This window comes from Piliocolobus tephrosceles, chromosome 6 (assembly GCF_002776525.5).
Source record: "Piliocolobus tephrosceles isolate RC106 chromosome 6, ASM277652v3, whole genome shotgun sequence".
Classification (NCBI taxonomy): Eukaryota; Metazoa; Chordata; class Mammalia; order Primates; family Cercopithecidae; genus Piliocolobus; species Piliocolobus tephrosceles.
Genome location: NC_045439.1, coordinates 147,568,099 through 147,583,920, shown reverse-complemented (window position 1 = coordinate 147,583,920; position 15,822 = coordinate 147,568,099). Strand labels below are relative to the sequence as shown.

General features: G+C 39.4%; 1 protein-coding gene across 1 annotated transcript in view; it reads left to right on the top strand.

Moving 5' to 3' along the window:
- Nucleotides 1-15,822, top strand: part of KNL1 (kinetochore scaffold 1) — a 73,762-nt gene that overhangs the window by 25,990 nt on the left and 31,950 nt on the right. Inside the window, exons 9-13 of the mRNA XM_026456349.2 lie at nucleotides 326-378; nucleotides 2,055-7,055; nucleotides 11,057-11,195; nucleotides 11,598-11,665; nucleotides 12,256-12,354. Of these exons, the coding sequence (XP_026312134.1) occupies nucleotides 326-378; nucleotides 2,055-7,055; nucleotides 11,057-11,195; nucleotides 11,598-11,665; nucleotides 12,256-12,354 (5,360 nt within the window). The remainder of the gene's footprint in view (nucleotides 1-325; nucleotides 379-2,054; nucleotides 7,056-11,056; nucleotides 11,196-11,597; nucleotides 11,666-12,255; nucleotides 12,355-15,822) is intronic.

The window sequence follows — 15,822 nt, the reverse complement described above, 5'->3', positions numbered from 1 at the left end:
TAACATAGGACAATTAAAAGTCTTACGAAATTTAATATGTTCCCAACACAAAAGATAAATGTTTGAGGTGGTAGATATTCCAATTACCCTGATTTGATCATCACACAATGTATACAGATATCAAAATATCATGTAACACAAAAATATGTTCCACTATTATATATCAATTTTTTAAAACTTTAAAAAAATTTAATACATAAGTTTTTAAGGGCTTAGTTACTGGTAAATTCTAGTAAATACTTGTAACTGATGAAGAACCTAAGAAAAGGAAAGTCAGGCTTGGTAATACATTTTCTGACTACAGTTTTTTCTTTTTTCTAAATAGGGATGAACACATTGCTTTCTGCTCCCATTCATACCCAGATGCAACAGAAGGAGGTATGAGTTCATGCAAATACCTTCGTATTTTAATGTCTTCTGATTGTTAAAACAGAAAACACAGTTCAATGATAATGGCATAATTTAGGGATGACTTAATAAAATGAATCAGCATAAACTGGAAAGGCTTCCTAGCTTTCCAATTAACTTAAGGATAGTTAAGTCACGACCGGTTTAAATAATGAGAGATACAGTATACCAGTACCTCTCAAAGTTTAAAGAGCATATGAGTCTTTATTTCTAACTATTTCCTGAGTGATACTAGTACACAAGTCCGTAGGCCATACTTTCAGTAGCAAGGAGTTAATCTGTGTCCTCACCAAAAAAAAAAAAAAAAAAAGTTGTAGCACAGAGTGTAATATATATATATATATATATATATATTTTTTTTTTTTTTTTTTTTTTTTTAAGCTATCTCCTACAAGAAGGATTTTTGTTGTTGTTGTTAGACACAGTCTTATACTGTTGCCCAGGCTGGAGTGCGGTGGCACAATCTTGGCTCACTGCAGCCTCAACCTTCTGGGCTCAAGCAATCCTCCCACCTCAGCCTCCTGAGTGGCTGGGACTACAGGTGCATGCCACCATACCTAGCTAATTTTGTTCATTTTTTTGTAGAGACAAGATCTCACTATGTTGCCCAGGCTTGTCTTGAACTCCTGGGCTCAAGGGATCCTTCTGCCTCGGCTTCCCAAAGTGTTGGGATTATAAGTGTGAGCCACCAAGCCCAGTCTAGAATGTAACATAGATTAGCCATCATGGACTTATGCCTTTCCTAGACTTTTAAAATTTAGGATAAGAATGACCTATTCAATATAGTAATTAAAATTTTCGTCATGTTTACATTTGGTGCTGTCAGTGTTTTTAATTTTTTAGTCATTCTAGTGGGTGTATAATTAAACTTGAATTTTTAATTTGTCCCATAACACTAAAAAGTAAATTACTCACAGACTTTAGAATTTTTTTTTTTCTTTTCCTAATAGATTGGGTCTTACGTTGTTGCTGAAGTTGGAGTGCAGTGGTGTGATCCTAGCTCATGACAGCTCAAACTCCTGGACTCAAGCAGTCCTCCCACATCAGCCTTCCTAGTAGCTGGGACTGCAAGCATGCACCACTGTGCCTGATTTTTAAATTTTTTTGTAGAGACAGGATCTTATTTTGTTACTCCTGGCTTCAGGCAGTCCTCCTGCCTCAGCCTTCCAAAGTGCTTGGATTCGAGGTGTGAGCCACTGTGCCCAGCCTGGAATAATTTTTTTTTTTTTTGAGATGGAGTCTCGCTTTGTTGCCCAGACTGGAATGCAGTGGCACAATCTCAGCTCACTGCAAGCTCCGCCTCCTGGGTTCACACCATTCTCCTATCTCAGCCTCCCGAGTAGCTGGGATTACAGGTGCACGCCACCACACCCAGCTAATTTTGTTCCTTGTATTTTTTAGTAGAGACAGGGTTTCACCATGTTAGCCTGGATGGTCTCAATCTCCTGACCTCGTGATCCACCTGCCTTGGCCTCCCAAGAATAATTTTTAATGACAAATTATATGCGACATACTACACCATTGATTCAAACAAACCAATGTGTTATGAAACTGTCACTGAGGATTTTTTATATAGTACATGTTGTAAAATGCCTTTTTAAAAGTTTGCTTTTGTTCTGATCTCTTATATTTTGCTTTCATTATAGTTTTCAATTATAGAACATAACCATGAAAAGAAACATGCAAATGACCAGACAGTCATCTTTTCAGATGAAAACCAGATGGACCTGACATCAAGTCATACTGTAATGATTACTAAAGGCCTTTTAGATAATCCCAAAAGTGAAAAGTCCACCAAGATAGATACCACATCATTTCTAGCTAATTTAAAGCTTCACACTGAGGACTCAAGAATGAAAAAAGAAGTAAATTTTTCCATGGATCAAAGCACTTCTTCAGAAAATAAAATAAATTTCAATGATTTCATAAAAAGATTGAAAACAGGAAAATGTAATACTTTTCCTAATGGGCCTGATAAAGAAAATTTTGAGATACCTGTTTATTCCAATGAATCAAATAGTGCCTCTTCTATACATCAAATGCATATATCTCTTAATGAAGATGAGAATAACAGTAATGTTACTAGAATCTTTAGAGAAAAAGATGATGGGATGAATTTCACCCAGTGTCATACAGCCAATATTCAGACATTGATTCCCACATCCAGTGAGACCAACTCACGGGAATCTAAAGGTAATGATATTACAATTTATGGCAATGACTTTATGGACTTGACATTTAACCACACTATACAGATTTTACCTGCAACAAGTAATTTTTCTGAAATAGAAAATCAAACTCAGAATGCCATGGATGTAACAACAGGTTGTGGAACTAAAGCTTCAGGAAATAAAATAAATTTTAAGAGTAAACAAAATGCTGCTTTTCAAGACCCTTCCATAAACCCTGCAGACAAAATACATATTACCAGAAGTCATATTATGGGGGCAGAAACTCACATAGTCTCACAGACTTGTAATCAGGATGCCAGAATGTTAGCCATGACCCCAGAATCTGTATGTTCTAATCCATGTATTCAAAGTTGTAAGACAGTTTTCTATTCTAGTTGTAATGATGCCATGGAAATGACCAAATGTCTCTCAAGTATGAGAGAGGAGAAAAATTTGCTAAAGCATGACGGTAATTATTCTAAAATGTATTGCAGTCCAGATGCTATGTCTTGTCTCACAGAGAAAACTATTGATTCCGGAGAGGAGAACATGGACATTACCAAAAGTCATACAGTTGCAATAGATAATCAAATTTTTAAACGAGATCAATCAAATGTGCAAATAGCAGCTGTACCAACACCTGAAAAAGAAATGATGCTCCAAAATCATATGACCACATCAGAAGATGGGAAAATGAATGTAAATTGTAACTCACTTCCTCATGTATCTAAGGAAAGAATACAGCAGAGCCTGTCAAATCCTTTATCTATTTCATTGACTGATAGAAAGACTGAACTCTTAGCAGGTGAAGATATGGATTTGACTGAAAGTCACACAAGTAACTTAGGGAGTCAGGTTCCTCTTGCAACTTACAATCTAGCACCAGAGAATACCAGTGAATCTCACTCTCACAACAAAAGCTCTTCAGATGAATGTGAAGAAATGACCAAAAGTCATAATGAACCATTTCAACAGCCAGACATGATAGCCAAAAACAGCTTAACCGATACCTGGAACAAAGACAAAGATCAAGTTTTGAAGGTTTTGCCCTACCTTGATAAAGATTCTCCTCAGTCAGCTGATTGTAATCAGGAGATAGCAACAAGCCATAATGTAGTCTACTGTGGTGGAGTTCTTGATAAACAAGTAGCTAATAGAAATACAGTTTCATGTACACAATATTTGTTTTCTACCACAAAGCCATTATTTTCATCAGGACAATCCTCTATGAAAAATCATGATACTGCTCTAAGTAGTCATACAGTGAAATCTGTACTAGGCCACAATTCTAAACTGGCTGGGCCACTGAGGAAAAGTTTAAGCAATCCCACACCTGACTGTTGCCATGACAAGATGATTATATGTTCAGAGGAAGAGCAAAATATGGATCTAACAAAGAGCCACACCATTGTCATTGGATTTGGTCCTTCTGAACTACAAGAACTTGGTAAAACTAATTTAGAACACACTACTAGCCAGCTGACAACAACGAGCAGACAGATAGCTGTGAAAGTTGAAAAATGTGGTAAAAGTCCCACAGAAAAAAGTGGAGTATTTAAATCTAACTGTATTATGGATGTGTTAGAGGACACAAGTATACAGAAACGTAAATTTCCAAAGGAAAAGCAAAATGTCAGCATTTGGGGAAGGAAAAGTGTTGGCGGACCAAAAATTGATAAGACTATTATATTTTCAGAAGATGTTAAGAATGATATGGATATCACTAAGAGTTATACAGTAGAAATAAACCATAGACCTTTATTAGAGAAACATGATTGTCATTTGGTGCCATTGGCAGGAACTTCTGAAACTATTTTATATACATGTGGGCAGGATGACATGGAGATTACTAGAAGTCACACAACTGCCTTAGAATGTAAAACTGTCTCACCAGATGAAATAATTACTAGGCCTATGGACAAAACTGTAGTGTTTGTAGATAATCATGATGAACTAGAAATGACAAAGTCCCATACTGTTTTCATTGACTACCAAGAAAAGGAAAGAACAGACCGACCTAACTTTGAACCATCCCAAAGGAAAAGCCTAGGAACACCAAAAGTGATATGTACTCCTACTGAGGAGAGTGTTTTCTTTCCAGAAAATGGTGAAAGTGACCGTCTAGTAGCAAACGACAGCCAGCGAACACCTCTGGAGGAATGGTCTAATAATAGAGGCCCTGTAGAGGTAGCTGATAACATGGTATTGTCTAAATCAGCCACTTGGAAAAACATCAAAGCTGTACAAAATTCTGGATTGCTCAATGAACCTCTATCAGGCAAAAGTCAGAGAAGAAAAAGCCTTAAGCCAAAAAATGACAAGACCATTGTATTTTCAGAGAATGATAAAAATGATATGGATATTACCCAGAGTTGTATGGTGGAAATAGGTAACAAAAGTGCCCTAGAGAATAAAGAGGACTTCCATTTGGTGCCTTTTGCAGGGGCTTCTAAAACTATTTTGTATTCATGTGGGCAGGATGACATGGAGGTCACTAGGAGTCACACAACTGCCTTAGAATGTAAAACTGCCCTGTCAAATGAAATAGCTATTAGGCCTATGGACAAAACTGTATTATTCACAGATAATTACAATGATCTGGAAGTCACCAATTCTGATACTATTTTCATTGACTGTCAAGCCACAGAGAAAATATTTGAAGAGAACCCTAAATTTGGAATAGCAAAAGGAAAAAACTTAGGTGTTTCCTTTCCTAAGGATAACAGCTGTGTTCAAGAAATCGCTGAAAAGCAAGCACTGGCTATAGGAAACAAAATTGTTCACACTGAGCAAAAGCAACAACTCTTTGCTTCTACTAATAAAACTACTAATGAAATCGTCAAATTCCATAATGCTGCTATGGATGAAAAGGTCATAGGGAAACTTGTAGAACAGGCCTGTACATTGGAAAAAGCCCAAATTGAAAGCTGTCGGTTAAATAATAGAGATAGAAGAAATGTGGGCTTTACAAGCAGTCACGCAACTGCTGTTTGTGGATCCAGTGATAATTATTCCTGTTTACCAAATGTTGTTTCCTGTACTGATATTTTGGAGGGTATTGCCATGCCCTTATGTGATAAAGATGAGGAAAAAGCCAATAATTGCCCAGTGCAAAATGATCGTGCTTATGCAAATGGTTTTGCCAGAGAATATTACTTGGAATCTGAGGGACAGCATCTCTCTGCTCCTTGTCCTTTGTTAGAGAAGGAAGAAGTTATTCAAACCAGTACCAAAGGACAGTTAGACTGTGTCATAACACTGCACAAAGATCAAGATCTGATTAAGGAGCCACGAAATCTATTGGCTAATCAAACTTTAGTATATAGTCAAGATCTGGGGGAGAGGACTAAACTTAATTCAAAGCGAGTATCTTTTAAGCTTCAAAAGGATCAAATGAAAGTCTTCGTTGATGATATTCGTGTTATTTCTCAGCCTCATTTCTCAACTGACCAACCTCCATTACCTAAAAAAGGACAGAGTAGTATCAATAAAGAAGTGATACTGTCTAAAGCTGGAAATAAGAGTTTAAATATTATAGGAAATTCCTCTGCACCCATATGTGAAAAGCCCAAAATGCTCAATAATGAGAAGTGGTTTGCTGCAGCCTGTAAAAAAGAACTGAAGGAAAATATTCAAACAACTAACTATAATACAGCTCTGAATTTCCACAGTAACTCAGACTTAACTAAGCAAGTCATACAAACTCATGTCAATGCTGAAGAAGCACCAGATCCTGTATTTACATCTAATGTTCCATGTTTTCATAGTGTCGAACCAAATCTGAATAATTTGAATGGAAAAACTGAAGAGTTCTTAGCTTTTCAAACTGTTCATATACCACCCCTTCCAAAGCAATTATTTGAATTAGGGAATAAGGCACACAATGATATGAGTATAGTGCAAGCTACAGAAATACATAATATTAACATAATCTCCAGTAATGCTAAAGATAGTAGAGATGAAGAAAATAAAAAGTCTCATAATGGAGCTGAAACCACCTGTCTACCATCAAAGACAGTTTGTAAAGATAAAGTAAGGAGATATTCTTTGGGAATCTTTTTGCCTAGATTGCCAAACAAGAGAAATTGTAGTGTCACTGGTATTGATGACCTGGAACAGATTCCAGCAGACACTACTGATTTAAATCACTTAGAAATTCAGCCAGTCTCCAGCAAAGATTCAGGCATTGGATCTGTTGCAGCTAAAATGAACTTAAGTCCTTCTCAATATATAAATGAGGAAAATCTTCCTGTATATCCTGATGAGATCAATTCTTCAGACTCTATTAACATAGAAACTGAGGAAAAGGCTTTGATTGAGACATACCAAAAAGATATTTCACCATACGAAAATAAAATGGAAAAAACTTGCAATAGCCAAAAAAGAACGTGGGTACAAGAAGAAGAAGATATTCGTAAGGAGAAAAAAATCAGAAAAAATGAGATTAACTTTAGTGATACTACACAAGATCGGGAGGTGAGCTCTGTCTTGAACCAAGGAATATTCTTGAGTTTTGGGTTTTGTTTTGTTTTTTTAAATTGTGGGTATTCTCGAATTTTAATCTTAGTCTCGGGTAAGCAGAAAATGATTATTTCCACTTATAGGGCTGGAGAAGTATTATGTAGAACCTTCAGGAATTAATTGACTAACAGCTAGACTTCAAAGCAATTTAAAGTGACAAATACAAAAAAATTAAATGTAAAATTGTACAAAAAGTAGCCAGAGTTATGATTGTATAATTTCAAAAGGTAAATACTGTCACCTCTAGTGATTTGTCAATTTGGCTTTATATAAGAATCTCTAGGAAGGGTATATATAGCTTGAAAAGTCATCTTCAGTGGAGTTATATTTGGGGAGTAAAAAGCCTTTCTATTTTGCCAGCTGCATGAAGTAAAGCTTGACTGAATTTCTTTGGCTGATAAGGATATGTAGAAGTTGAGAGTCCATTTTCCTTATTTTTTAATTTAATTTTAATTTTAATTTTAATTTTACTTTTGAGACGGAGTCTTGCTCTGTTGCCCAGGCTAAAGTGCAGTGGCGCCATCTCTGCTCACTGCAGCCTCCGCCTTCTGGGTTCAAGTGATTCTCCTGCCTCAGCCTTCCGAGTAGCTGGGATTGCAGGCGCCTGGCACCACATCTGGCTAATTTCTTTTTTTTTTTTTTTTGTATTTTTAGTAGAGATGGGGTTTCCTCATGTTGGCCAGGCTGGTCTCGAACTCCTGACCTCAAGTGATCTGCCTGCCTCAGCCTCCCAAAGTGCTGGGATTACAAGTGTGAACCATTGCACCCAGCCTTAGAGAGTCTGTTTCTTTAATGAGTAGGAGAATGCCTAGGTCATTTTGTATGAATTGAAAGAAGACACATTTTTTTAAGTCAAGTACTATTTGGGTAACTTGGGGAGAACAAAATCTGTCACTTAGACCAAATTTTGTAGGCGGAGAAATAAAGATTAGGAAGTATCAGAGTTTCATAGAAAACAAAGCTTCAACTCTATTAAAAAGATAAGCATAGGAGATGATTTCAGTGGGTCTGTAAGATATGGTCATACAATGGCTAGTCATGAAATTATGAGAAAGTAGCAATGTAAAATTTAACAGTAACTTTTATGAAAATTAACATTCTGTTTTCTTTTTTTGAGATGGAGTTTTGCTTTTATCACCCAGGCTGGAGTGCAATAGTATAGTCTTGGCTTGCTACAACCTCTGCCTCCTGGGTTCAAGGATTTTCCTGCCTCAGCCTTCTGAATAGCTGGGATTACAGGCGCCCGCCATTATGCCTGGCTATTTTTTGTATTTTTAGTAGAGACAGGATTTCGCCATGTTGGCCAGTCTGGTCTTGAACTCCTGACCTCAGGTGATCCACCCACCTTGGCCTGCTAAAGTCCTGATATTACAGGAGTGAGCCACCGCACCCGGACTGCATTCTATTTTCAATAAATATATAGGTTATCTGCTATGTCTTAGGCACTGTTGTTGTTTTTCTTTCTTTCTTTCTTTCTTTCTTTTTTGATGGAATCTCGCTCTGTCACCCAGGCTGGAGTGCAGTGGCATGATCTCGGCTCACTGCAACCTTGGCCTCCCGGGTCCAAGCGATTCTCCTGCCTCAGCCTCCCAAGTAGCTGGGATTACAGGCATGCGCCAACACGCCCAGCTAATTTTGTACTTTTAGTAGAGATGGGGTTTCACCATGTTGGTCAGGCTGGTCTCAAACTCCTGACTGCAAGTGATCCACCTACCTCGGTGTCCCAAAGTGCTGGGATTATAGGCGTGAGCCACTGCACCCAGCCAGGCACTGTTTATGTGCTAGGAATGCAGACAAAAATCTGCTCTCATGGAGCTTACATAATAGCATTTATTCATTTATTTTTGAGATAGGGCCTTGCTCTGTTGCCCAGGCTGGAGTGCAGTGGAATGACCTCAGCCCACTGCAACCTCCATCTCCCTGGTTCAAGTGATTCTCATGTCTCAGCCTCCCAAGTAGCTGGGAGTACGGGTGTACACCACAACGCCCTGCTAATTTTTGTGTTTTTAGTAGAGATGAAGTTTCACCACGTTGGCCAGGCTGGTCTCAAACTCCTGGCCTCAAGTGACCTACCCACCTTGACCTCCCAGAGTGCTGGGATTACAGGCATGAGCCACTGCAGCCCATAATGGCGTTTATTTATTTATTATTATTTTTGTTGTGTTTTGAGATCGAGTCTTGCTCTGTTGCCCAGGCTGGAGTGCAGTGGTGTGATTTTGGCTCACCGCAAACTCTGTCTCCCAGGTTCAAGTGATTCTCCTCCCTCAGCCTTCTGAATAGCTGGGATTACAGGCATGTGCCACCACACCCGGCTAATTTTTGTATTTTCAGTAGAGAGAGGATTTCACAGTGTTGGCCAGGCTGGTCTTAAACTCCTGACCTCAAGTGATCTGCCTGCCTTAGCCTCCCAAAATGCTGGGGTTACAGGCGTGAGCCACTGTGCCCAGCTCCCTTAATAGCATTTAGATAAAATAATATATTGTTTTCAGCCCGGCACGGTAGCTCACGCCTATAATCCCAGCACTTTGGGTGGCCAAGGCAGGTGGATCACGAGGTCAGGAGATCAAGACCGTTCTGGCTAACACGATGAAACCCCGTCTCTACTAAAAATACAAACAATTAGCCAGATGTGGTGGGGGGCGCCTGTAGTCCCAGCTACTCGGGAGGCTGAGGCAGGAGAATGGCGTGATCCCAGGAGGTGGAGCTTGCGGTGAACCGAGATCACACCAGTGCACTCCAGCCTGGGTGACAGAGTGAGACTCTTCCTCAAAAAAAAAAAAAAGTTGTTTTCAAAAAGCATGTAAGAAGGTAGATGAAGATGGCATTTAAAGCTGTGAAGTCAAATGGTTAAAATAGTAAAAGCAGGACCACATAACTTATTCAGCTAAAGAAGTCTTGGTCAGCTGGAGAGGAAAGTAGAAAAGCCTGGAAATAAGTTTATTGTCTAGACTCTAGCCAGGGCCACCACATACAGCCAATATTCTAGTCTGGTTTTCTGCAGTGTGGTTGCCCTGCTATTGGTGGCTAGTAGTTGAATAATTGGATAGGTGAACATTTGGTAGCTTCCAGGACTGGTTTTAACTTCCATACATAATGAGAAATAATTTGTGTACACAGTATAATCCGTAGAGTTACATTCAATAAAATTACTTTTAACTCTAATTAGGCTTAAGATGTTTGTTACTTGTTCTAATTCTTTACTAAGATATTTCATATGAATTATAGATACATTGTATGTTAGAAGTAGTATTTATGGGCCGGGTGCGGTGGCTCAAGTCTGTAATCCCAGCACTTTGGGAGGCCCAGACTGGCGGATCACGAGGTCAGGAAATCGAGACCATCGTGGCTAACACGGTGAAACCCCGTCTCTACTAAAAAATACAAAAAACTAGCCGGGCGAGGTGGTGGGCGCCTGTAGTCCCGGCTACTCGGGAGGCTGAGGCAGGAGAATGGCGTGAACCCGGAAGGCGGAGCTTGCAGTGAGCCAAGATAGTGCCACTGCATTCCAGCCTGGGCGACAGAGCGAGACTCCGTCTCAAAAAAAAAATAAATAAATAAAAGAAGTAGTATTTATGTTAGTGTTCATCATAAGTATACAGTATATATTTTATTTTGATTTGATACTTTTTTTTTTTTTTTTGAGACGGAGTCTCGCTTTGCCACCCAACCTGGAGTGCAGTGGCCGGATCTCAGCTCACTGCAAGCTCCGCCTCCCAGGTTTATGCCATTCTCCTGCCTCAGCCTCCCGAGTAGCTGGGGCTACAGGCGCCCACCACGTCGCCCGGCTAGTTTTTTGAATTTTTTAGTAGAGATGAGGTTTCACCGTGTTAGCCAGGATGGTCTTGATCTCCTGACCTCGTGATCCGCCCGTCTCGGCCTCCCAAAGTGCTGAGATTACAGGCTTGAGCCACCGCGCCCGGCCTATTTTGATGATATTTCTTAATTGACAATTTCAGATTTTCGATCACCATACTGAGGAAGATATAGATAAAAGTGCTAACAGCGTATTGACAAAAAACCTGAGCAGGACCCCATCTAGTTGCAGCAGCTCTCTGGATTCAGTCAAGGCTGATGGGACCTGTCTGGACTTCAGCAGTAAGAGCTTCATGAAGGCTAAATAATAGCAGCCTTCTGCTTACTTGACTAATAATAAGTAGTTTTCAGTTCAGGAAATATTTGAATGTTGTATATGCCTTTCTGGGATTATAAAAAGTTGATCAGTAAAATAATATTTAGTTTATTTTTAACTCTTAGTTATTGTAATGCACTGAGAAGTGACATACTACAGAGAAATAGTGATTTCCTTCATGGGCTTATAATTAGTGGAGAAACATTGGAGCCTTAAAGCTATAATATACTTTGCTGTGCTACATGACTGTCTTCCCAGAAAGATCCCAGTGGGTGGCTCCAGGATAAGAAACAATCTGAATGATAACCACAGTTAAGTTTACAGTTCAGTTTTGACTTGTTCATCACCACAATTTGCTTTACTTCTAGCTTACCGCAGTAGTCAAATGGAATCACAGTTTCTCAGAGATACTATTTGTGAAGAGAGCTTGAGGGAGGTATGTTAAAATTATTTTTATTTTTTTTAATTTATAAAGAAAAGGGGTTTAAACATCTTATTTCTAATACATGTAATATTCTTGGTTTTAAATTTTGTTTTAATTACGAAATATTTCAAATATACAGAAGACTACTTTTCTTAAAGATCCAACATAGCAATTAATTAAATGGAGTAGAAGTCACGATTAAAAGGTATTTATTTTGACTGGTCATGGTAGTGCATGCCTGTAATCCCGGCAACATGAGAGCCTGAGGCAAGAGAATCACTTGAGCCCAGGAGTTCAAGGCTGCAGTGAGCCATGATCACACAACTGTACCCCAGGCTGGGTGACAGAGCAAGACCTTGTCTCAAAAAAAGAGAAAAAAACATGTATGTTTTGGGTTTTGGGACTTTTAAAACTCTATTGTTATTCAATAACCTTAAGAAATAATCTTAGATAAAATCTGCTCGTGTATAGTCTGCAGATATCTGGATGATATTTCCATAAATGTGTACAATATACTTTAAGCTTTTAGAAACAAATGAGGTGGTTATATCAAAGTGAGATCACATTGAATTTTCGTGTGAACTTTTTTTTTCTTTTCTCAGAAACTCCAAGACGGGAGAATAACAATAAGGGAGTTCTTTATACTTCTCCAGGTCCACATCTTGATACAGAAACCCCGACAGAGCAATCTCCCAGGCAATGTAAGTGCAGTTTCTTGGCAAATTGGTTATCTCAGTTAAAATATGTTGCACTTTTTACTAAACTGCATCAAAGCAAACATTTATTTAAAAGCACACAAAGAATGGAAGAGAGCAAATTTTCCTATAGAGAGTTTTCTTTCTTTTTTTTTTTCTTTTGAGACAGTCTTGCTCTGTTGCCCAGGCTGGAGTGCAGCGGCATGATCTCGGCTCACTGCAACCTCTGCCTCCTGGGTTCAAGTGATTCTCTTGCCTCAGCCTCCTGAGTAGCTGAGACTACAGGCACGTGCCACCACGCCCAGCTAATTTTTGTATTTTTGTAGAGACAGGGTTTCATTGTATTGGCCAGCCTGGTCTTGAACTCCTGACCTCATGATCCACCCACCTCAGCCTCCCAAAGTGCTGGAATTACAAGTGTGAGCCACCATGCCCGGCCGAGAGTTTTCTTATAGTAGAGAGATTTGTTATTAGCATAAACAAAAAAACAAAAATTTTCACATGAATTTTTTTATCGTGGATTTTGATAAGATAAAATTTGAATTTTCCCTTCATTCCTTGCCATCAATTTTTTTGATACATTTTCTTGATTACAAAACTAAATGTGCTTTTTCCTCCATTATAAAAATCTAAGGGTAGCAGAGGTTTTTAATGAACAGTTTTCAAAATCAAAAATACGTAAACTGGATAAAAATCATAAATATTTGAATAATACAATCAACAAACTCAATTTAAAAGATTAATAGAAAAACTTATATTCCATGTATTACATAGGAATATTTTTTCTCTTAAGTCTATCAGACATTTCCAAAAGTTAGTTATACTCTTGGCCACAAAGAAAACATTAATAAATTTTTAAAAATTGAGGTTTTATAGAGACTACATAATCTAATCTTGATCCAATACAATTTAGAACTAATAAAAGAACCAAAACATTCTGAGAGTCTTAGAAATTAAGAAACACAGTATCTTGTAGACAAAGTGTCCCCAACCCCTGGGGTTAGGAACTGGGCCATATAGCAGGAGGTGAATGGTGGTGGAGCGAACAAAGCTTTATCTGTATTTACAGCCACTTCCCATTGCTTGCATTACCAATTGAACTCTGCCTCCTTTCAGATCTGCCTTCAGCAGTGGCATTAGATTCTCATAGAAGCGTGAACCCTATTGTGAACTGCACACATGAAGGATCTAGGTTGCGCACCCCTTAAGAGAATCTAATGCATGATTATCTGTCAGTACCTCCTGTCACCCCTAGATGGGACCATCTAGTTGCAAGAAAATAATCTTAGGGCTCCCACAGATGCTATATTACGATGAGTTATATAATTATTTCATTATATATTACAATGTAGTAATAATAGAAATAAAGTTTAGACTGGGCATGGTGGCTTACACCTGTAATCCCAGCACTTTGGGAGGCCCAGCCAGACAGATCACCTGAGCTTAGGAGTTTAAGACCAGTCTGACCAACATGGCTAAACCGTGTCTAAAACAATACAAAAATTAGCTGGGCATGGTGGCACACACTGTAGTCCCAGCTACTCGGGAGGTTGAGGTGGGAGGATGGCTTGAGCCCAGGAAGTGGAGGTTGCATTGAGCCAGTATTGCACCACTGCACTCCAGCCTAGGCAACAAAGCCGGATCCTGTCTCAAAAAAAAAAAAAAGAAAGTTCAGAATAAATGTAGTGTGCGTGAATCATCCTGAGGCTATCCCCTCTTCCTGGTCCTTGGAGAAATTGCCTTCCATGAAACTGGTCCCTGGTGCCAAAAAGGTTGGGAACTGCTGTTGTAGACAATGTAGTTGGGTAAAAAAACAGGAAACACTTCTAGATAATTCTTAGATCAGATAAGTTTAAAGTATTTCTAATAAAGGAGAATATTTAATGGCTAATCTGTGGGACATATAGCAAAAGCTATACTTAGCAGGAATTAAAAGCCTTAGATATCTTTGTTGTCATGGAGTCTAAAACTAAAGAAATTTTTATTTATTTACTTTTAGAGATGAGATCTTGCTATGTTGCCCAGGCTGTTCTTGAGCTCCTGGGCTTAAGCAGTCCACCCACCTTGGCCTCCTAAAGTGCTATAATTACAGGCATGAGCCACCATGCCCAGCCAGGTTATTTTTAATACTCATAATATCCACACAAAAAATAGAAAGAATTAATATAGGTAAAAAGTGGAGCTAATGAAATAGAAGACAAAAATTGGTGGAAAGGATAAATCCAGGCCAGGCGTGGTGGCTCACACCTATAATTTCAGCACTTTGAGAGACCAAGGCGAGAGGAATGCTTGAGCTCAGGAGTTTGAGACCAGCCTCGGGAAAATAGGGAGACCCTGTCTCTACAGAAAATTTTAAAATTGGCCAAGTGTAGTGGCCTGTGACTGTGGTCCCAACTACTCAGGAGGCTGTCATGGGAGGATCTCTTCAGCCTAGGGGTTCAAGGCTGCAGTGAGCCATGATTGCACCACTGCCCTCCAGCCTGGTCAACAGAACAAGACCCCATCTCAACAACAACAACAAAAGAATAAATCCAAAAGCTATACTTCGAAAAGACGATAAAATTAGAAAACTCCTGAGGAGTCTAATTAAGAAGAAACAAGCAGCTGTGCACAGTGGCTGGTTCCTGTAATTCTGGCTACGTGGGAGGCTGAGGAGGGGAGATCACTTAAAACTAAGAGTTCAAGACCAGCCTGGGCAACATAGCGAGACCCCCCACATCTTTTAATTAAATGAATGAATGAAAAAAGAGAAAGCCAAAATATAGAAGATTAAGAAAGAATACATACTCATAGATTAAAAGAGATCAAAATAATTTTTTGCTGGGTGCCATGGCTCACATCTGTAATATCAACACTTTGGGAGGCTAAGGTGGAAGGATTGCTTGACCCTAGGAGTTTGAGACCAGACTGGGCAACAGGTAAAATCCTGTACAAAATAAAATAATTAGCCAGGCCTAGTTGCACGTGCCTGTAGTCCCAGCTACTCGGGAGGCTGAAGTGGGAGGATGACTTGAGCCCAGGAGGCAGAACTTGCAAGGAGCCAAGATTGTAGCACTGCACTCCAACCTTGGAGATAGAGCTGGACCCTGTCTCAAAAAAAAAAAAAAAAAAAAAAAAACAAAGTGAAAAGGCAACCCACAGAATGCAAGAAAACAGTTGAAATCATACATCTGATAAGAAGCTTTATCCAGCCGGGCACGGTGGCTCAAGCCTGTAATCCCAGCACTTTGGGAGGCCGAGACGGGCGGATCACAAGGTCAGCAGATCGAGACCATCCTGGCTAACATGGTGAAACCCCGTCTCTACCAAAAAATACAAAAAACTAGCCGGGCGAGGTGGCGGGCACCTGTAATCCCAGCCACTCGGGAGGCTGAGGCAGGAGAATGGCGTAAACCCGGGAGGCGGAGCTTGCAGTGAGCTGAGATCTGGCCACTGCACTCCAGCCTGGGCGACAGAGCGAGACTCCGTCTCAAA